Source organism: Palaemon carinicauda, chromosome 22 (assembly GCF_036898095.1).
Source record: "Palaemon carinicauda isolate YSFRI2023 chromosome 22, ASM3689809v2, whole genome shotgun sequence".
In the NCBI taxonomy this organism is placed as follows: domain Eukaryota; kingdom Metazoa; phylum Arthropoda; class Malacostraca; order Decapoda; family Palaemonidae; genus Palaemon; species Palaemon carinicauda.
The window spans coordinates 65,784,621-65,806,276 of NC_090746.1; the positions used below are offsets into that span (position 1 = coordinate 65,784,621).

At 40.9% G+C, this 21,656-nt stretch overlaps 1 protein-coding gene across 1 annotated transcript in view; it reads left to right on the forward strand.

Annotated features, from left to right (window-relative positions):
- Vps13 (vacuolar protein sorting 13C) overlaps nucleotides 1-21,656 on the forward strand; it is a 469,226-nt gene that overhangs the window by 296,521 nt on the left and 151,049 nt on the right. The window contains exons 42-45 of the mRNA XM_068346310.1: nucleotides 4,021-4,170; nucleotides 6,295-6,453; nucleotides 15,755-15,912; nucleotides 16,540-16,663. Coding sequence (XP_068202411.1) covers nucleotides 4,021-4,170; nucleotides 6,295-6,453; nucleotides 15,755-15,912; nucleotides 16,540-16,663 — 591 coding nt within the window. The remainder of the gene's footprint in view (nucleotides 1-4,020; nucleotides 4,171-6,294; nucleotides 6,454-15,754; nucleotides 15,913-16,539; nucleotides 16,664-21,656) is intronic.

Sequence of the window (21,656 nt, forward strand, 5' to 3'; positions counted from 1 at the left end):
CAAGACGGTCTTCCTGTTAGCCCTTCCGTCGGCAAAGAGGGTAAGTGAGATCCATGGGCTGTCATACGAGGTCTCACACTTGAAGGGTTGGCGAGAAGCAGCTTTCAGGTTCTTACCTAACTTCGTAGCCAAGACTCAGAACCCAGCTTACTGGGACCCTAAGTTTGAAGGGTTCTCAGTGCCAGCGATTCCGCGTTCAGACAACCCGAGGGACTTGTTACTATACCCGGTCAGAGCGGTGCATAAGTACCTAGAGAGAACTTCCAGACTTCGACCTGGGATCAAGAGTCTGTTCGTCTCCTCAGGATTAGTGAAGAAGCCAGTCTCTAAGAACATGATCCCCTTCTGGCTACGGCAGGTAATCATGAGAGCCTACGACAGTTCCGGGGTCTCCCTTCCGGGAAAGCCTAGACTCCATGATATTAGGGGCCTGAGTACTTCGTTGGCCTTCGAGAAGAACATGGCAGTGGGCCAGATCCTGAGGGCAGGCACTTGGTCAAGGCAGTCCACCTTTACAGCTCACTTCCTAAAGGACTGTTCTAGAAAATCTTTGGACGGCTTCTCGCTTAGTCCCGTCATTTCTGCGCTCCAGAAGATTTAAAAGTGTAGCCCCGGGGAAGCTGTGGGTGGTAAGTCCAAGAGACACAGGTTCCTTCCTTACCTTTCCCCCCTTATCACCCTTCCCCTCCATGGCCCTTGATTCCTTCACCTTCCATGGGATACACTTTCAGTGAACGAATACGTCTCCGAGAACTTTTACAGAGGTGAGTTACTTGGACACTAAGATAGTTTTTGCGTAGTTTTCCCTAGTTTCTCTTTTCTATTTTTGGGTCAGCAGAACCTAGCCTCCTATCTAGGTTCGTGTTTCCCTTCTCCAACGGTCTCTCGGTCCGGAAGGCCACTCCCACCTCCTAAAGTATAAGTCTCCTAAGAAAGTAGTTCGAGGTAAGTACTCTGTGTTGGAACAAATCACAAATTTTAAGAAATTTGTATTTTTCCTAACAGTACTTACCTCGAACTACTTTCGGGTTATGGCCCACCCATCCTGCCCCGAGTGCCTTACAGGACTTTTGGAACCTTATCTATCATAAACTTACTGGAGGTCGAGACCGGGGCGAGCACGCTCTCTGACCCCGGGTCGCCTCATGGCCCGTATTCCTCTGTCAGAGGTACCCACTATAGAAAACGGAGATAGGGGAAACTACACAAAATTCTGGTCGGTTGGGAGGAGATCCCAGATACTCCTAAGAAAGTAGTTCGAGGTAAGTTCTGTTAGGAAAAATACAAATTACTTAAAATTTGTGATTTCCTGTCATCTGACTCATGGAATATATACAGATCCATTGCTCGCAATTTGTTTTATATTAAAATGTAATAATTATCAAAATTTATGATAACATAAGAAATACTGCATTTTCTTTTAGGGATTAATGTTTTTGGGTTATTGGGTTACTTTTACAAATTACCTTGTAACTATGAATGTAAGAGGAATTTTGACAAAATATTTTGTGTACGCATTCTCCATTGCCATACAAAGCTTAGTTAATTTTTTCAGGATTTTGCATTTTTCGTTGTATATCCCCATACATTGGCATACTGGCCGGGCCCCTTAATGAGTCTAGTTTTGACTTTGATAAACTTCAAAAGCTCTAAACATCCTTAACCTCTTTTGTAAAATCTAAGGGCAGTGATTATTCAATTAAAGACAGTAATTTTAAATTAACATGCCGTATTTGTAACCCTAACATGACTTTTTGAGCTGGGTCTAGAGGAGTAGAGTCTGATGGTGCACAGAGCATTACATATTTGAGACCCTCTCATAGAACTTAGAGTTCTTTATTTACTCTAGATTCTTCTGCTATGAAACCTTTGCCTTCCCACAATCCTGGCTAATTGTCATAGACAATTAGGTTGCAAGGCTGATGACAGAGTTGGTAGCCAGAGTCTAAAGATTCCTCCACTCACTGAAGTAAGCACTCTAAAACAACCTCCCATTTCATATGTGGATGGCATGGCATATCATGATTCCCTTGGAATAAAATGTATCTAGTTGAAGTTTTGGTAAAAGGCAATCAGTTGCATCATGGTTTGGATGGAAGTGTACGTCGTTCGCTTGCAAGCTAAGCCACTATAGTCAATTTTTTTTTAGCGAGGCAGATTTGCACCGACTCGCAGCGGTGCCCTTTTAGCTCGGAAAAGTTTCCTGATCGTTGATTGGTTGGACAAGATAATTCTAACCAATCAGCGATCAGGAAACTTTTCCGAGCTAAAAGGGCACCGCTGCGAGGCGATGCAAATCTGCCTCATTAAAAGAAATTGACTATAGTTCATTACGGGTTAACTCGTAATGGTGTAAATGTAGGCATGAGGAAAGCACAGTAGAAGAGCCCAACTCTGATGAGATACTACATTTCTTTATCAATCATTTTGGAAACTCATTTCTGAAAGGTATCTAGATAAGTTGCTTAAGATAAGTAATGATTCTGCGTATTTTCTAAGTCATCATAAATGACTACTACCAAGATGATTGATACACCTCAATTATTTTCATGTTGAATAGGTTCAAAATGTAAATGGGTCTCACAAACAATTGTATTTAAGTCTAATGAAAACCTTGAGGGTTAGGATTCATGGTGTTTTCATTGCTGCCACTGTAGTAGGATGGCCAAGGCACCAGCCACCCATTGAGATATTACTGCTAGAGTTTTTGGATCCTTTGATTGGCCAGATAGTACAACATTGAATCCCTCTCTGGTTATGGCTCAATTCCCTTTGCCTACACAAAAACTGAATAGTTTAGCCTATTCTCTACACATTCTCCTTTTACCTCATACATCTGATAGCACTTAAGGTAACAAAACAATTCATCACCCAGGGGTTGACTGCCACAGTGTAATTGTTCAGGGTATTTAGCTATGGTAGGCAGCTCTTCTTGGAGGACATTCCAAAATCAAACCATTGTTATCGTAAGTTTTCGATAGTCTCATAGCCTTTTTGCTGTGAGATAGAGTTCTCTTGCTTGAGGGTATACTCAGGCACACTATTTTATCTGTTTTCTTATTTTGTTTCCTCAACAGGCTATTTTCTCTATTGAAGCCTTGGGATAATAGCATCCTGCTTTTCCAACTAAGGTTGTAGTTTAACTAGTAATGATAATAACATCTCTTAAATTTTTTAGAAATCTTTCTTTGGAAAAGGTTTTTGTGGCAGCCTAATGGTGTATCAAGTCTTTATTCTTGAAGAATCTTGGTGTGGTCTAATTACATTTTTGGGTTTGATTAATTTATTTCATTTGTTTAAAGAATCATAGTTGTAGCTACATGGTATTGAGATTTATATAAATACATAATTAGGGGATATTTAGGGAAACAATCTGGTGTTCCATATTTCAAAAAAGTTTATGGAATAATTTATTAATGATAGACTTAACTGCATGTGAGTCTAGAATGTTAATCAATTTTATTAAAAAAAAATTATAAATAACCATTCTCTTTCCTTCAGTGGTGCCCACCTCCCTCAGTGTGTGGGAGTCAGCAATATGAACATTGGGAGAGGTTCAAAGAAATATACAAAATTTCAACTCGTTCCCACTAATTTGTTGTCTTAGGAAGATAGATCATAGTTTTGACATGAGAATTAAAATAAAGGCAGTCTGGCTTTTTCAAGTCATTTTCTGATTGCCAGTAACTGCTAGATTGTCTATTTACCTTACTAGAGGTATATATCTATTGAAAGGAAAGAAAAATAGAATTTTTTAGTTTTACTGAAAAATTATGATAAAACTGAGCTGCTAGAGAGAAGTAATGTTAAGGTGAATATAGAAATAAATTTTATTACAAAAATGATATTACATATATTCATACAAATATCTCCATACATAAGGTTAATGGGCACCCAAAGGTTTCTTTATTATGGTAATAAAATTCCCTCACCAGTTGGAATTAAGAATATTGAAATGTATTTGAAAGATCACAACAGATTTTTTTTTTTCTAACTTTTAATTCTGTTTAAATCATCTAGGTTGCTACTGAAGGTGGAGAAAATGTTGATGAAGTAACTGTAGAATCAGGAGCAGAAGTAGAAGTGAAACAACTTATTCAAAAACATACTAGAGCATCTTCCCTTGTCACTGATTGCGCTGCTGACAAAGATCGTACAATCAAGATTACAGTAAGTGGGGTTTCCAGCTCCTTTCTTTTGTTAACAATAAAAGTTTTACACTGATAATTTATACTATTTAGAGATATTTTACATTGTCTAGATGTGCATTTTTTCATTATTCCAGTTTTCTTATATTTTCTTGTAACAGTTAACATTGTTACTGCATGTATTATTTACGATTAATGTTTCTAAATTGACCTTTCATATTCAGGCTAATGTTATCAAGCTTTCTAGTTGACTTAAATGAGATTTTTTATCAAAACATTTGCCCGTGAAATCTAAAGTACTTAAGTTTCATTGCTGCTATTGCTAATGGAGTGGATTGTTTAAAAGTTTCTTAAATGGAAAAACATTCACAACCTGTTACTGTGTAATAAAACTTACTTAAACTGTGTATATAAACATTAGAAGAATCGTAGCCCAAGATTGTGAGTTAGTAATTCAGCTCTTAATCCTCCAGTGATCTAGAGATCTAGACATCAAATAGAGCTGACTAGATTTCAGAAAAGCTAAGGTTTGTGTAGCAGAAAAAAGGAAGTAAATAGGAATTTAAGGCTCTAAAAGAGAATCTTAACTTTTTAATGTGCTTTGTATCTTGAGAATTCTTACTGATTGGTGTACAAGAACCACTAGACAAAACTTAATAAGATAGGCTAGGGTTTGAAACTGATCAGGGTTCTCTATATTTTTGCCTAGCTCGAAGACATACACGCTTTTGAAAATTTCACAAAAAGAAACTATTGATGACAAAGAGCTTCTGAAGTTCATCATTATTGAAGCTAAACAAGTTAATAGCTGGAGTGGTATTAGCCATCATTCCTGCTATAAATAATTAACCTTGTCTACTGATTTATCTATAAATTAAAAGTTAGTTTCTTTTAAGTTTGTAATTTTTAATTTGGCTACCTTGGACAATGTATGCTGTAATTATCAATGAAACCTGTAGATGACATCAATAAGAATAATTTATAACCATATTCACATTTATCTGTGGAGAAGTCCCACAGCAATAGAATTATCTGTAAATGACAAGCTGAATCAAGTACAAAACCGAGACTAAAGGGCAAATTAAAGTATGGCCCACTCTAGCTAAGGTTATTGCCATTATCTGATAGATTGTCTCAATACTAAACTAAAGACCTAAGCCGATTGAGGGAAAGAAGACAGGAATTTTTTTTAGGTTTAAGGTTTGAACGTTGATATCAGCAATCTCTAGAGAGAAGCAATTTGAACATAAGTTGAGCATAAAAATAAACTTTATTATCAAAATTTGCTTTTAGGCAATTGAAAGGTAGTGAATGGTAGTCTTTCTTTTTCACACGCCCTTGTTAAATACACGACACCCACAAGGTGATCGCGCGAGGGTTGTAACCTCTGCATTCCATGCTTTTATCTTTCTTTAGTATATTTGGAAGGTTTATATTAGAAAAGTGTAAAGAAGGACCCTTTTCACCGGGCGTCACAGGTCTCTCCCCAGAAATAGATTTTTCCTTCGTCAAAATCCCTTTTATGCCAGTATTAGTTTAATCGCATAATTTTTTAGGAGATTAGCCCTGATTGATTTAGAAGTAGTTTTAGTTGTTGACAATATTTTAACTTATGAAGTCTTATGAACATTTATAATTTTGTGATTTTGCAATTTCAAAATGTTGCTTCATGCATGCGAAAGGTAAATATTTTATGTCAGTGATTTATTATTTGCTTTAAATTTTAATGGTGATGGAGTTTAAATTGAAAATAATTTTTGTAGTTCCAGTATGTGGACATTGTTTTTTTTTTATATTAGTACAGCATATAAAAAAATCAGGCAGTGTTATGTCCAATTTTCAGACTACTAATTATTACACCAAAATTAATTGCTTCATTACTATTTTTTCCTGGTTTCCTTTCTTGTTTACAGTATAGGATATGAAAATGCTTTGTTTGGCATTTTTAAAGAACTTTTATTTCACTATATTATGGCACCAAGGAATCTTTTTAGTAAGGATGCAGAAAAGTGTATTATAGAATACCACCTATTTGGGAAAATGTCATGACATTGATATTTGGAGCTTTTGTATGGCTCAAAGTAATCCAAAGAAGTTTTGCAAACAATTTAAGTAGTGTAATATAATATACTTTCATTGTTTTCAGATTCCTAGTTTAGCCTCTTCGTGTAATATACCAGTGTCCCGAGCAGACAGACGGTACTTCCAGATAGAAAATAAACAATCTGGGGAAAAATGGGGTTTAGTCGTAGCTATATCTGTTAATGGTGGATGTAGGATAATCACCCTCAGCTCGTGTGTACAGGTAAGGAATATGTATATAATGTTAAAATTATGTTAATAATACTGTATTCTTAATCAGTGCTTTATAATACTAAATATGTTTTACTTCATAAGACACATCATTACTACCTTTTGTCTATTTATGCATACAGTTATGTATTTTCATTTAATATTTTGTATTAAAGCTGTTCAATGATGCTGTTTTTTGCATGCATGTTTCGTTTCATAAGCTATATTATTTTCAAGTAAAAGTTCTTGCAATATCTTTCCAAACTATTTTGCTTTTTAGTTAAGGATGCTACATAATATTTTGTCTTTGGTTTTTGTTGTTTCTTTTAGGAATCAAAACTTTTTCTAGCAGTTTTTATCTTTTATATAGTAATCCCTATTTTACAAAGTTTTGTATTTGCTTTATACAATTCACATTTAATAAACCCATTATACACTCTTGAAACACTTTATAATCTAATACTTTTACTGAAGACATCCTTACTGATACGTAAATGAAAACATCAAGATTAGAACTCTCATTGATGTATGAAATGCTCAACCAGGCTAGACTGTTTACCAAACTATATGTCTATACTGGGCTAAAAAGTGCAGCTATATTTAGAATATTGTAAGCAGATTTTGATAACTGATGATTCACATAGCTGTATTCAGTAATAATGCATGTAATATTTGCGTTAGTAACATATTATAAAATAAAAGCAGCGAATTCTGTGTATGTTCTTTTCCGTCGTTTACTTTTGTTAGATGATCAAGACTACCGTCACAAGTTACACAATTATACATTATACGGTAATATTGTAAATTAGTATTTGTTCCGTAACTGAAATACAAACCACGCTATTTAATATGGGTAATTACTTTCGGCGTAGCTGAAATGATGAGCCATTAGAATTTTAACGAGGGTTTACTACCATACCGCTAGTTAGCGGGGGGGTAGGGAGGGTAGCTTGCTACCTCACCCCCTCACACACACACCTGCGCTTGAGCTCTTTTTGCTCTCGGCTCGGGTGGTAGTCGGACGTGTCCGCTCTCACCCTCGCCTCTTTGGCACCCATTAATGCTTTTTGTCTTTTTACTTACTTTTTCTTATACTTGTAATACTGTATATATATAAACATTCTTAATGTTTATGTATATATTTGTGTATAGAAATGTAGTAAGTTTTCTTTTCAGTGTTTGTGCTGTGTGTGTGATGTACGACAATGACACTTCGTGGGGAACGACCTCTCCCTCTCTGGTCCATCGGTCTTCCCGTTGGCCTATATCCGTTAACTCGGCCGCCGCAGGGGAATCGTCATCGCCTGGACTCTCTTTATTCATCTATTATCTTTGCTTTGCCTCTTTTCCTACGGGAAACTTGGATTCTCAGTGAAGGGAATGTGGCTTTTTTTTTTTTTTTTTTTTTTTTTTTTTTTTGACTACGGTCTCTCTCTACGTACTATTACGATAACTCCTTTCCCGTTGCGGATTAGGTAGCTATTCCGTTGTTTGTCTCAATTATTTTTAGTGAAATCTAATTGTATTTTAACTTTTCAGCTTTCTCCATGGGGAACACTTCACTTCGGGGGGTCAGTGGTTCTCACTATTAGTGTATATTCTTAGATGATTTAGATAATTATAATTCTGTTATAATAATGTTTTTATTACAGTTACTCCGCCCCCCTTCTCCCGTGAATGTCATCTGGGGAAGGAGGGCGCATACTTAATTCTTATTTTATGTTATTCCCTCGGGGTTCCTCTTCGGAGTTCCTCCTGGGGGAATTTCTGTTAAAATAATTATTTAATTTTATTTTCCTAGTTAACTAGGCAGTTCTTCTTCGTTCGACTAAAGAGTGCCAACAAAGCAGAGCTGTCCTGTTCATGACTGGGGAATCTGCTGTCGCTGCCGAGCTGTCCTATTCATGACTGAGGAATCTGCTGTCGCTGCCATCCCTCAGAGGACGTCGTCATGGGCGTTATCCCTTCTCTTAGAAGTACTCCCGTGACAACGTGCCAGCACTTCAGATCATCTTAGAATGCTGAGGAGGTTCGCCTCCAGGGGTTGGACAACTTCCCTTTCGAGGGAGGTTTCCTCCCCAGGTGTGAGGTTTTCTCCCTTCAGAGGGAGAACTTCCCATACCTTAATAGAGACTCCTCTTCGGAGGATCGTTCCTGATAAGGTCAGCTTGCTGATCCAATGGCCCTGAGGAGCGTCACCACGAGTTTCTTCAGGTCTCTTCTACGAAGTTTCACCTCTCGTTCGCGAGAGAGGCCACTCATAGAGACTCCTCTTCGGAGGATCGCTCCTGATAAGGTCAGCTTGCTGATCCAACGGCCCTAAGGGGCGTCACCACGAGTGTCTTCAGGTCTCTTCTACAAAGTGTCACCTCTCTCGTTCGCCAGAGAAGCCACTCATAGAGACTCCTTTTCGGAGGATCGCTCCTGATAAGGTCAGCTTGCTGATCCAACGGCCCTAAGGGGCGTCACCACGAGTGTCTTCAGGTCTCTTCTACAAAGTGTCACCTCTCTCGTTCGCGAGAGAGGCCACTCATAGAGACTCCTCTTCGGAGGATCGCTCCTGATAAGGTCAGCTTGCTGATCCAACGTCCCTAAGGGGCGTCAGCCTTGTGCTGCAACGTGGTCCTTTGGACTTCGGTCCTGAACTCTAACACGGACCTTTTACGGTCCCATCGGTGGATGCTGGCCCTTCCAAAGGGCACATTCCAGTTCCTGATCGTCCTGCCAGCGCCCGCGCTCCCCAGCTGATCCTTCAACTTAGGGCGTGAAGCGCGCGCTTTCGCCGATCTCCGGACGATCTTCTTACGCGTGCAAGCACCGACGATCTTCCGCGCGCGGGTACCGATGGGTTCCCGCGCGCGCACCGATGGGTTCCTGCGCGCGCACCGCTACCTTCGCTCGCGTGCGCTCGCCGATCTTCTTACGCGCGCAAGCGCCGACGATCTTCACAGGCCCACAAGCGCTGACGATCTTCTTACGCGCTCAAGCGCCGACGATCTTTCTCGCGCGCAGGTACTGATGGTCTCCCACGCGCGCGCCGATAGTCTTCCGCACGCGCGCGCCAACAATCTTGTACGCACGCACGCCAATAGTTGCGCGCGCGCGGGCCAACATTCGCCCACATGGGCTCTTCATTCTGATCCTGCGCGCCCGCGCGCGCAAGCACGCAATCTGATTCCTGCACACACTATGAAGTCTCGCTCACGCACGCCAGCAGTCTCCCGCGCGCGAGCCCATGGTATTCCCCATCGCGCGAGCACCAGCGCGCTCCCCAGCGCAATCGCCAATACTCTCCCACGCGCGAGGCTGCAGGACAACGCGCGGTATGGTCGCCATCACCGCATCCCCCCCCCCGCAAGCGCAGATCAGCGCGCTCGCCGGTAAGGGGGAAGGTTCCAGAAAGGTCCAGGGACATTTCTTCCTTATCTTCTTTCTCCTTACAGGCGACCCCCCCCCCCTCCAGAGGGAGTGTCTGACAGCGTAGCCGTCAGCCGGCAACCCTGGTGTGGGGCTCTGATCAGAGCGGTAGCACAGGCTTTCAAGCCTGTTCTCTCTGAGTAGGGCCACAAATCCTTGGCTGCATCTACTCCTCTGAAGTGGAAGAGAGGAGTTTCGGACGGGGTAACTTCGCCGAGGACGAAGCTGTCTCCTCGTAAGTCTTCGAGGCAGGCACCCTTCCCCCTCAGACTTTTTCTCCCTCCCCTTCGGACAAGGATTTCCCGTCCTCAGGGGAGTCACGTGAGGTGAGGGAAAACCCCATCTCACGCGGTAAAGTCTTCTCGAATAAGATCGGAGAAGAGCCTGCCTCCGTCGGTGTTGGAGTCCTGCATCCCTCCCAGGAGGGAGTCGAAGGACTCCAAGACAGTACCGGGAGGCCCCTAGCCGAAATCTACAGGCTCAGACATTTTTCTGTTATGGGAACGAACCTGTTTTGAGCCTAAGGACGTGGAGCAGGCTGCTGAGAGGTGGAAGAAGTCACCAAGACTCCCTCCTACGTAGGGCTTTGACATTCAAGCCCTATAAACCTCCAGCACCCCAGCAACCACCTCCCACCAAGCCGACAACGGCAGCGAAGACAGTGGTGTCTAAGCCCTTTCCGGTCAAGGACAAGAAAGGCAAAAAGTCCTCCAGGGGAGGGAAGAATCCTAGAAGGAGCAGCCGAGGCCGCAAACGCTAGGATTAGCAGTCCCCCTGCATGTCCGCCAGTGGGGGGATGCCTACAAGGTTGCGCAGACAGGTGGCAGCAACTCAGGGCCGATTCCTGGACGATTTCCGTAATCAGTCAGGAATATCGCGTCCCGTTCACAACATCTCTACCTCTCCTGAGGACGAATCCGGTGTCAATTAGCCCCCTTGCCATGGGATCAGCAAGGGGGCGGGCCCTTCGGGCAGAGGCCCAGATTAAAGCAAACTCCGTTCAGCAGACGCGGTCAGACTTGCAGTGAAACCACAAGACTTCATGTGTATACTGGATCTGAAGGACGCGTACTTCCAGATCCCAGTCCATCCGTCTTCAGGGAAGTACTTAGGATTCAGCCTAGACAACAAGGAGTACCAGTTCAAGGTGCTGTGTTTCGGTCTCCCCAAAGCACCACAGGGATTCACCAGAGTGTTCACCCTAATATCATTGTGGGCACACAGGATCGGCATCCGTGTCCGTTATCTGGATGACTGGCTGATCCTAGCAGTCTCGGAGTCATTCCTTCATCGACACCGAGACAAACTTCTAGGACTTTGCCAGGATCTGCGGATCATTGTAAATCTCGAGAAGTCTTCTCTGCTTCCCACTCAAAGACTGGTATAGCTAGGCATGATCATAGACACCAATCTCCACAAAGCCTTCCCATCAGACGACAGGATAGCAAGGCTGAGGAGGGTCGCAAGTCCTTTCCTCAGACGAGAAGAGCTTCCAGCCCAATCGGGGTTACGTCTCCTGGGTCACCTCTCATCCTTGGCCCATCTGGTTCCCAACGGTCGCCTCAGAATGAGATCTCTGCAATGGCGACTCAAGTCCCGGTGGAATCAGGGTCACGATTCCCCGGACGTCATGATCCCTATGGGTTCCGTGGAACAGACGGACCTTCAGTGGTGGGTGACAGACGAGAACCTACGAAGGGGAGTGGATCTTCTCGTCCTCCCCCCGGATTTGATGCTGTTTTCGGATGCCTCAAAGAAAGGGTGGGAAGGCCCACGTTCTGCACCACAGGACCTTAGGCCTGTGGTCAGAATCAGAAAAGTGCCTCCCTATAAATCTGCTGGAAATGAAAGCCATATTCCTGGCCCTTCAACAGTTCCAACAATACCTGGCGGGTCACTCTGTGGTGGTGATGAGCAACAACACCACAGTAGTGGCTTACATCAACAAGCAAGGAGGTGCCTTTTCAGAGCAGCTATCCCATCTTGCAGTAGAGATACTGAGATGGACCGAAGTCCACTCGATTCCACTATCGGCTTGCTTCATTCCAGGCAACAGGAATGTGCTCGCCGACAGTCTGAGCAGAGCGACACAGATAGTGAGTACCGAGTGGTCTTTGGATCATCTAGTAGCCAACAAAGTCCTGACTTTGTGGAGTTCCCCAACTGTGGATCTGTTCGCTACAGCGATGAACTTCAAGCTCCCGCTGTACTGCTTCCCAGTCCTGGATCCCAAGGCACTCTGGCAAGATGCCTTCCAACAACGGTGGGACAACATCGACGTGTACACCTTTCCCCCGTTCTGTCTGATGAGAAGGGTCCTCAACAAGACCAGAATATCGTTCAATCTCTCGATGACCCTTATAGCTCTGCTATGGCATCACGCGGAATGGTTTTCAGACCTTCTGCAACTCCTAATGGAACTTCCGAGAGAACTCCCTCCACGACGCGAGCTACTCAAACAACCACACGCCAACATCTTCCACAAAGCCGTAGCTTCGCTTCGACTTCACGCCTGGAGACTATCCAGCATATCCTCGCTGAGAGAGGATTTTTGCAACAAGTTGCGAACAGGATGTCTGGACACCTGCGAAGATCATCCGCAGGGGTCTACCAGGCAAAGTGGCGAGTTTTCTGTGGTTGGTGTCGTGGAAGGGGTATCTCTCCACTCGATGCCACTATTCCAGCAATAGCGGAGTTCTTCGTGTATTTGCGGGAAGAAATGCGCCTTTCAGTCTCGGCAGTGAAAGGCTATCGCTCAGCCTCAAGTCTAGCCTTCAGGCTCAAAGGAGTGGAGATTTCTTCCTCGCTGGAACTTTCCCTACTCATACGAAGTTATGAACTTACCTGCCCTCAGTTGGAAGTGAGTCGTCCTCCATGGAACGTGGTTCGAGTTCTCAGGTCTCTTAAGAGACCTCCCTACGAACCATTATGCCAGGCTTCAGATCGCCACCTAACTTGGAAGACGGTGTTCCTACTAGCTTTGGCCTCGGCCAAGCGAGTCAGTGAACTTCATGGTCCCTTGTATGACATCGCCCATTCAAGGGGATGGGGGAGGTAACGTTCAGATTCGTCCCTGAGTTTGTTGCTAAGACTCAGAATCCAGGAGTGCCGGATCCTCGGTTCGACTCTTTCCAGATTTCGAGTCTTCGTTCTCAGACCATCTCCTACTGTGTCCAGTAAGGAGTCTGAGGCTATATCTCAAAAGAACGGCTGCAGTTCGTCCCCAAGTGCAGGCATTGTTTGTGATCACTGGGAGAACAAAGAGGAGGGTTACCAAGAATACCATCTCGGCATGGATTCGTAGGGTGATCCATCTGTCCCTGAATCCTGACCCTCCTCCGTCACGTCGCCCTAGGGCACATGATGTCAGGGGCGTAGCAACGTCCTTGGCCTTCAAGAAGAACTTTTCAGTGACGCAGGTTCTACAAGCGGGGTTGTGTAAGCGTCAGACGACCTTCACAGCCCACTACCTGCAAGACGTGACCCACAGGAGGCTTGATACGTTCTCTATCGGCCCTGTGGTGGCTGCACAACAGCTGGTTTAAAACCTCAGGCTCCTTAATGGACAAGTAGCAGAAGGTTGAGGCCATTGTTACCTGGTCTTAGTCTGCATGAATGAAAAGGTTTGTCTGGCCCTTATTCTTTTCTTCATCCTCCCCTCTCTTGGGGAAAGCAGCATCCTGGGTTCTCTGCACAGCTGACCTCGAACCACTGCAGGTAAACCATGTTCCCTTGTGTTCCTAGTATTAAGTTAATACTGTCACGTCCCCATACCCTGACGAGGTGGTATTGGGAGAGTCCTAGCCTAAAGTTTCCATCTAAAGGACTACAGGTCAACTTCCTAGGACGAGTCACGCTTCATACCTTTACACACAGCTTACGTAGGCCAGAGCCCTTGCACAGCAAGGTTCTAGCAAGGTGCAGGGACTCTTTATTGTTGATTGCTGATACACTCAGATACTGAGTCCCCGGGCAAAGCCAAAAGCCAGTATTGGCTGGGACTTACCATCCTTCCTAAGGGGTGAGTCACCCATATTAAATAGCGTGGTTTGTATTTCAGTTACGGAACAAATGACAAATTCGGAGATAATTTGTATTTTTCCTAACTATACAAACCTTAGCTATTTAATCAAACTTGCCCGCCAGCCCTATCCCCCGTGAAGTCCTACCTCTAAGCAAAGTGAGCTCAAGCGCATGTGTGTGTGAGGGGGGGAGGTAGCAAGCTACCCTCCCCTACCCCCGCTAACTAGCGGTGGGGTAGTAAACCCTTGTTAAAATTCTAATGGCTCGTCATTTCAGCTACGCCGAAAGTAATTACCCATATTAAATAGCTAAGGTTTGTATAGTTAGGAAAAATACAAATTACCTATGAATTTGTCATTTTTAAAAGAAAATTACTAAAATATATGAAAAATATAAAACTCATCTGCATTTAGAAACTCATGATATAAATTGGAATCCTCAGTATACATTAATGTATAATATATTTATTCACTTGCATGAAAATAGGTCTCAACCTGGATATCCTCAGAAGAGAGATTTTCAAGCAGTCACTCATATTTAACACCAATACTCGACTGAGCCTGACTAGAAAAGAAATAAAAAAATAATTGCATGTACTGAACCACCCTCATAGTTATATAACAGGGGAAAGTGAGTTTAGGAGACTGATGTTGTTATATAAATAAATTTTCTTGTCCTTGGCCATTTGTCTTTTCTCTCAAGGGCTGTCCTGTACATGCTGTTATGTAACTGTGAATGCTTTCCTGCATTTTGTGTTATACTGTATAACCAAAACTATAATTGCCTCTACCTATTTTCTGTCAAGATGAAGGAACACAGTTTTTATGTGAAAAGAAATAAGGAGCCTTGTAATTTCTTAGTGTAGTAGCAATTACTTTTATCATTCAGCGTACCAAGATTGGGATGCCATGATGCAATTTCAATAATTGCATAACAGCTGTTTTTTCATATGTAGCCATAGTGTTTAGTCAAGAGAATTTTATGGTAAAATATAACTATTTAGCTTTGTAATTTTTGTCAAAGTATCAAGGGAGAATAAGAGCCAGCTTTCAAACATGAATAAAGAATATTGGAAGAACAGACAATTTTACGTATGATTAGGGGAAACAAGCAAAGCCTGGTAAAATGTTTATCAATAATATGACTAAAGGTGTAGGATTGTGATCATGATAATGTAAATAGTAATCTTCAAAAATCTTTTTGAAGACAGTTGAGATTATATTCATAATTGAGGAAGGCAATTATCTAAAAAGTAAATACTGGTCTTAAATGCTGTAGGGTTTCACGTGGATCAAAACAAATAGTGGAAGAATGAATGTGAAATTTGGTGTGCATTGATTAAATTTGTTATTTAGATACACATTTCTAGAGTAACCACGGCATTTAAAGAAATATGGTGTAACTCAAAATATTAGTTATATCAACAAGGGTTGATTCTCGGCTATTCTTAGTTTATAAAGTTTTTCTACATTGTGTATTTTAGACGGATTTTGTAGATATTCCAGTAAATTATTATTCTATCATTAGGTAGATTTAAGGTATCTTTTTCCAGTTGCTCTTGGTCTACAAAAGATTATATTTTATTATTTACCCTTCTTTCATAGGCATGTAGTGCTATCTCACATTTAGTAACCAATTTCACATCTTAAAATGATTCATTAACATTTTATCAAAGTTGAATATATACAAGTCAAGAAAGGCTATTTAATTAGACTATCAGATTTGTTCTGATTAGTTCAACAATGAAATAGTGGAAACATAGCTGTTTTTTTTTTTATTTTACTAGTGTCTGTTGCACGAATTTAATTTTTGATAGCTTTTCAGTTATAATCAACCCAAAATTATTTTTCTTCCTTGTCTCCTTGCATTGTCAGGTGAAAAATAACCTTGACGTATCAGTCGATGTTTATTACATGACTGAACGTGGTAACGAAGTCGAGTTTGTTCTTACATTGGATCCTGACAAAGAAGCTCTGTTGCCACTTCGTGCAGTTTATACACCATCAGCAGAACTCTTCTTTTCTGTTGAAGGGTTAGTGCCACAATTATTGTTTGCAATATTTTTCTTTCATCATGTAATGGAATGAATGATCTTGATACAAGTAGTTTAAGGATCCTTATTGTAATAAACACACATTAGATTTTTCAAAAATTAAAAGCTCTCCTTAAAAGGGAGGGTGAATGGAAAACTGTATACAGTAGTTGTTAATGCAAGTTTGAAAAGTTTTGGGCAGAAAGTAGCTCCATATAGAAAATATGCAAAATTATGTCAAAGGTATAAAAAAAAAATTGTTGTTCTGAAACTTCCAAAGATTATTTCTGTACTACTGCTTCTTGAGAAGTTCTGTCTTTTACCTTTGAATGTGAATTACACTTGTAATATGCAGATTGAAGCTAAAAGAGATAATTGTAGAGGGAGTACAGTATTTATCATACTTCCAATGACTGTTCCTTGTTGCTCTCATTGCTTGAAAGAATTTAGGTATTCAAACCTACTTCATTCTTTTCTTTTTCTACTTTTAATTTTACTTGATATATAAACAACTACAGTATGTGAATAAAATGCTTAGCTTTAACAATATAATTTATATGTAATTTTACTTTACAATTTTTTTTAATAATGAAGACTGTAGTAATGATGCTTTTGGCAAATACACAGACATTCGGTGTGCATCGTACCGTTTGTTTGGCGAGGCCTTCAAAACAATCCTGGCTATACTCAAGAACTCCAGTGTTTACCCCGGGATGTTCATGAGGTTCATGCTGTTCCTTTCTTCATATCTGTAAGTAATAATAACTGGATTCTGCTGTACACTAGCGTTTCAGCTGTTCATTGCTTATTCGTATTATTGTAGGCTTTTTTATCTTTGTTTTTAGAAATACAAAAGAATTAAAGTTATTTGAATAGCCTGTTTAAGAAAGAATATGTTCTTTTTTAATTCCATCATGAGTTTGTGTCCTCCTGGGGTAGCATACTAAATAACAAGTTCATTATGTCGTGAAAATTTAAGCTTCTGATCTATAGGTTTGTTATTACTCATATTAGAATATTGGTAATAGGATGGTATTCTAAGTTCAATCAAGCTTTTCAATTTTTTTTTTTTTTTTTTTTTTTTACAAATTTCAATGTTGATAGTGATTGTCTATTTTTTTCTAAGAAAATAGTTTACAGACAAAATGGTTTTTCTTAGTGGATTCTCAATTCTTTTGTTAATAATTTTTTGTATAGTTATCCCAAGGGCTCTCTCATGATTTTTATATACTTATGGTGATTGCCATTCCATTTTCATGTCACTGTTCTTAGAATATTTTATTTTTCCTTGTTTCCTTTCTTCATTGGGCTATTTTCCCTGTTGGAGTCCCTAGGCTTATAGCTTCCTACTTTTCCAACTAGGGTTGCAGCTTAGCAAGTAATAATGATAATAATAATTTGAATTTTATAGCAAGCTACTGCCATAAGAATTAGTCATTTTATGGTATCCTTGTTGAGGTTAGCTGTTTAATCAACTTCTGCTTGAGAGACAAACAAGCTGCATATAAGACTGATTTCTATTCTCTATTTCAATAGGGTAAATTAATTTAGGTTATGCATCATAAAAATTCCTTTATAATCAAATCTTAATTTTCTAATTGGATTGATAATGGCTTACGATATTCTTTACAAATTAGAGCAATATAAATTTTCTGCCCTTTTAAAGCTTAAGCTTCATGCATGCAACATTGAAATTCTTGTTAGGAAACATTATGTGCAGTTATATTCAGTAAATGAACAATCAAATTTTGCTGTAAAAGAAATAATAATTTTCTCCAGAAAATAATGATCTCATGAAAGTGTTTTGCGAATTTTATTGAGTCACATTATTTAATGAATAGCCCACATCACCTAATTCAAGTATGTAAAGAATGCCGGTCATCACTAATGCACAGATAGACCTTACATTAATATTCAACCCTCAGCCAAAAACTAATATCATGCTTTGGAAATAATAACATAAGGAAATTTATCATTTTAAGATTTAAAGAGCTTCAACTTGGGAGATAGAAGTAAGATTTTATTGTTAAGAACAAAACCTCTGGGGTAGCTAAGTACTTTAATAGTGTGGTGTGACTGAATTATTACATTTCCTAATAATATTGATAATGATGATACAGTGTAGTTCAGTGATAATTTGTTCCTACTCATATACGACCCTTTCATCCTTTAGAATAGGGAGATCTCTTCAGTGACACTGGAACAGATATTGAAATGTTAACATCTCTGGACATACAACAGAGGTGGAATGATCCTAGATTATTTCTAGAAACCTTCCCTAATATTCATGTTGCTTTTGTCTCCGGAAGTTAGATATGTCGATGCTACCCCTTGAAAATTAAGAAATTTCCTGTCTTTCCTTTCAATATACTAATGCCTCTAGTAAAGTAATGAGACAACTAGAGTCGAATAACAGTAGCATGTTCATGTTGGGAATGCATGGGTCATTGCTGTTGTTCAGATTAAAGTTCAAAGCACAAGCTTTCTTTTAGTTCTGGAAATTCAGAAAAGACTAGGTTAATTGATTAAAGAGGGAATGATGACGATAATGCCAATCTAGTCTTTGACATTGCTTCATCCTAACAAGTTTATTCCTGATAGGCAGGAGCTATAAGGAATTTATTGTCTTGAGCGTCTTTTGTAGGAACTTAGAAGACCAATAAGTCTCCAAAGTTGGGTAATGTTTCAGGCTAACCTGCCCTTTTTAAATATTTAACTTAGCCGGTGAATATATAATAGCTGCAACTCTGCGGCTCGACAGAAAACACACTCAAAAACTCGCGAGCGATCGCTATGAAGGTTGCGGGTGTGCCCACCAGCGCCACTATCGGCCAGATACCACTCTTGCATGTAAACAAACCCTTCAATTCTTCTCTGTCGACGTTGACGACAAGACGTATCAATACTCGCTGTAGAACCTGGAGTTTTCTCAACATATTTGGTGAAGTACTTCATTTTGGTTTGAGCTTTCGCAGTGCAGGTGTTTTATCTTCATCTTAATCTTGAACTCGTTTTTGGATAGATTTAATTTTTGATGACAAGAAAGAGAGTATGGACTTTCTTTGACTTTTAAATGGCCGACCCTTCCCTTAGACGGAAGTGTGTTTTAGGCTTTTAGCAATTATCTTATCACGTTATAAATTAATTATAGATTTTCCTCTATATATTTTATATCTCAACCGCCTTTATTAGGCCTCTTCGATTAGCTTTCCATTTATGATAAACATAAAAAAAAATTTTAATGATTTGTTTATATGCGACCTTTCCTGAGAGTAGGCGGTCCTAACTTGGAAACCGAAGTTAAACAACGTTGAGCCCTTTCAATCGTAAATAACTTTTACAGAGCTAATGATTTAAAACTTATTAAATGAATATTTTTTAGTAGATATTTTATGAAAGATTTTCTTTGAATAGTCTTCGTACTGTTTCAAAGATGAACTAACGTTTAGTTTATTTATGCTACGCAGTTTGCGCTCTATCGTTACGATAGAGAGAGAGAGTATCACGGTTTCACTTTGCAGAAAGAGTAAATCGGTTCTGACGTTTTGTTCATTCTTCTTTCAAAGCTTAAATGTTTTAAATTCTATGAAAGGAACTTTTTAATTGAAAAACTTTTCAGTTTTTTCCTTTGGTCAAATAACCTGTTTATTGACGAAACGTAAGTGGGCTCTTCTCTTCGGTGCGAAATCAAGAGAGAGAGAGAGAGAGAGAGAGAGATAGAGACGGAGAGAGAGAGAGGAGAGAGAACGTTCCGATCTTTATTCTCGTCCCAAGCGAGTAACGTTGTTCTCGAGTTACTCTCGTCCCTAGTCTCTGTACGGGGAGAAAGGATAAAACGTTTTTAGTTTTTATTCTCGTCCCAAGGCACTGTACGGTGAGAGATTGAAAACGTAGTTTTGAATGAACTAGTGTTTAGTCTCTTTCCCAGCCACTGATCTTTTTATCTTAAAATATGTTTACTGTTTTTTTTTGCTTGTATTAATGTGCTTACATTATACGACTGATTTCGCAATTATAACCTTTTGATAGAGGGTAGAATTGCGTGCTTCAGGTAGAAATCAGTTTTATTCATACCTTATGTGAATTGTTAAAAAATTCGATTTCAGTGAAATAAGTGCAAAACAGAAAATCGTAGTGATAAAGTGATATTGCGCAAAGTGTTATCAGTGTTGCGACCGAGGGTTCGTCTGTTCGTGCCTGTCGTTCGCCTAGTCCGGGACCTCTTGCAAGCTCCCAAGCCCAGGGGAGAAGTAATGTCGTACGACTTATGGGTTCAAGAGGCCTTGATCAGCGAACAGACGTTCCCTCTATGGTATCAGGTGTATCTTACCAAGATCACCCCTACCGTAAGGCGAGAGAGACAATTTTCTCCTCGTCATCCGAAGGCTTTTCGCATAAGAAACCGTGGAACAAGGTTTCGAGGCCCTTTAAGCGAAAGTCAGTCCTTTCAGGACAGGTCCAGCGTCCTGGTTTTAACTATTAGGACAGCTCTGACCCTATACAGTCATCGGAAGACTACTCACCGCCTAAACAAAAGCGTAACAGACTCCGAGAGTTTTTTTTGTAGGCAAGGTTTTGCTGTCACAGACGTTACCCTCGTCTCTTACCGCAACCATTCCCGTTGATCCTAAATGGGTTGTACGGCAAGACATGCAGAATAAGCTTGCCTCCCTTATGGAAGACTATTCTGCCGATAAGTCCGTTGAGCCTAGCCGTTTATCTCATCGAGATCCTGGCCTTCAGCCACCCTAACGTTCCTTTGTGCGTCCTGTTGACGTTGGCGTAGCCAAGTCACGTCAGTCAGGTTGTTTAGAACCACACTCGATGCGGTCTCGTGTGGATTTTCAGCCACATTTGGACGTTAGGCCACTTGCTGATGCTCCTGTTGACGTTCAGGACGTTCGCCAACAATCGGAGTTGACTTGTTTTGACGCTGAGCGTCAACCTCCGCATTCTAGAGTTGTTTTGACTGCTCAGACTAGGCGGTCAAAGCAGTCTCGAGTGGACGCTGTGCGTCCTCACGCACCTGTTGTTGTTGACAGTTCACAGACTGTCAAGCAGTTACATGACGTTGCGTCCTGGTCAGCTACTAATGCACCAGTGCGTGTGGACTCTGCTTGTAAAGCATTGCCACCACGGTAGGTCTCTCCCTTGCTTGAGACTCGGCTATTGTCGGACAAGGTTCCTTCAGATGAGGAAGTTGCCGTTCCCCCTTCTACTGATATTCCCTTGAGGACTCTGTCAGACGGAGAGGAGCCTAAAGCTGCTTAGCCCTCTATGGACTTTAGATAAATCATGCTGATTTTTAAGGATCTTTGTCCGGATTTTTTTGTAACTGCTGCTCCTCGTTCGCCTAAACGTCAGAGCTTACACTAGGCCTAGCTACTTCGAAGCCGTTGTTTTATAAGCTAGTGCTCTCTCGCTCTTCTAAGAGAGCTTTACGTTTGCTAGGCGACTGGTTTATCACCAGGAGGAGTTTGGGGGAGACAGCCTTTGCTTTCCCTTCTTTTCAGCTGGCTTACAGAGCGAGAGTCTGATATGACACGAGAGAAGTTCTCGGCTTGGGAGTTCCTGCCTCTGCTCAGATAGACTTCTCAAACCTCATAGACTCTCCCTGGCGCCTGGCCATGAGACGCTCCAAGATTTTACAGGTCGACTTCAGAGCTATTTTCGAGCCTTTGAAGTTTTGCTGTACAATTATGTCATGCATAAACAAGGCTTTCAGGGATGGCTCCAATGATCTG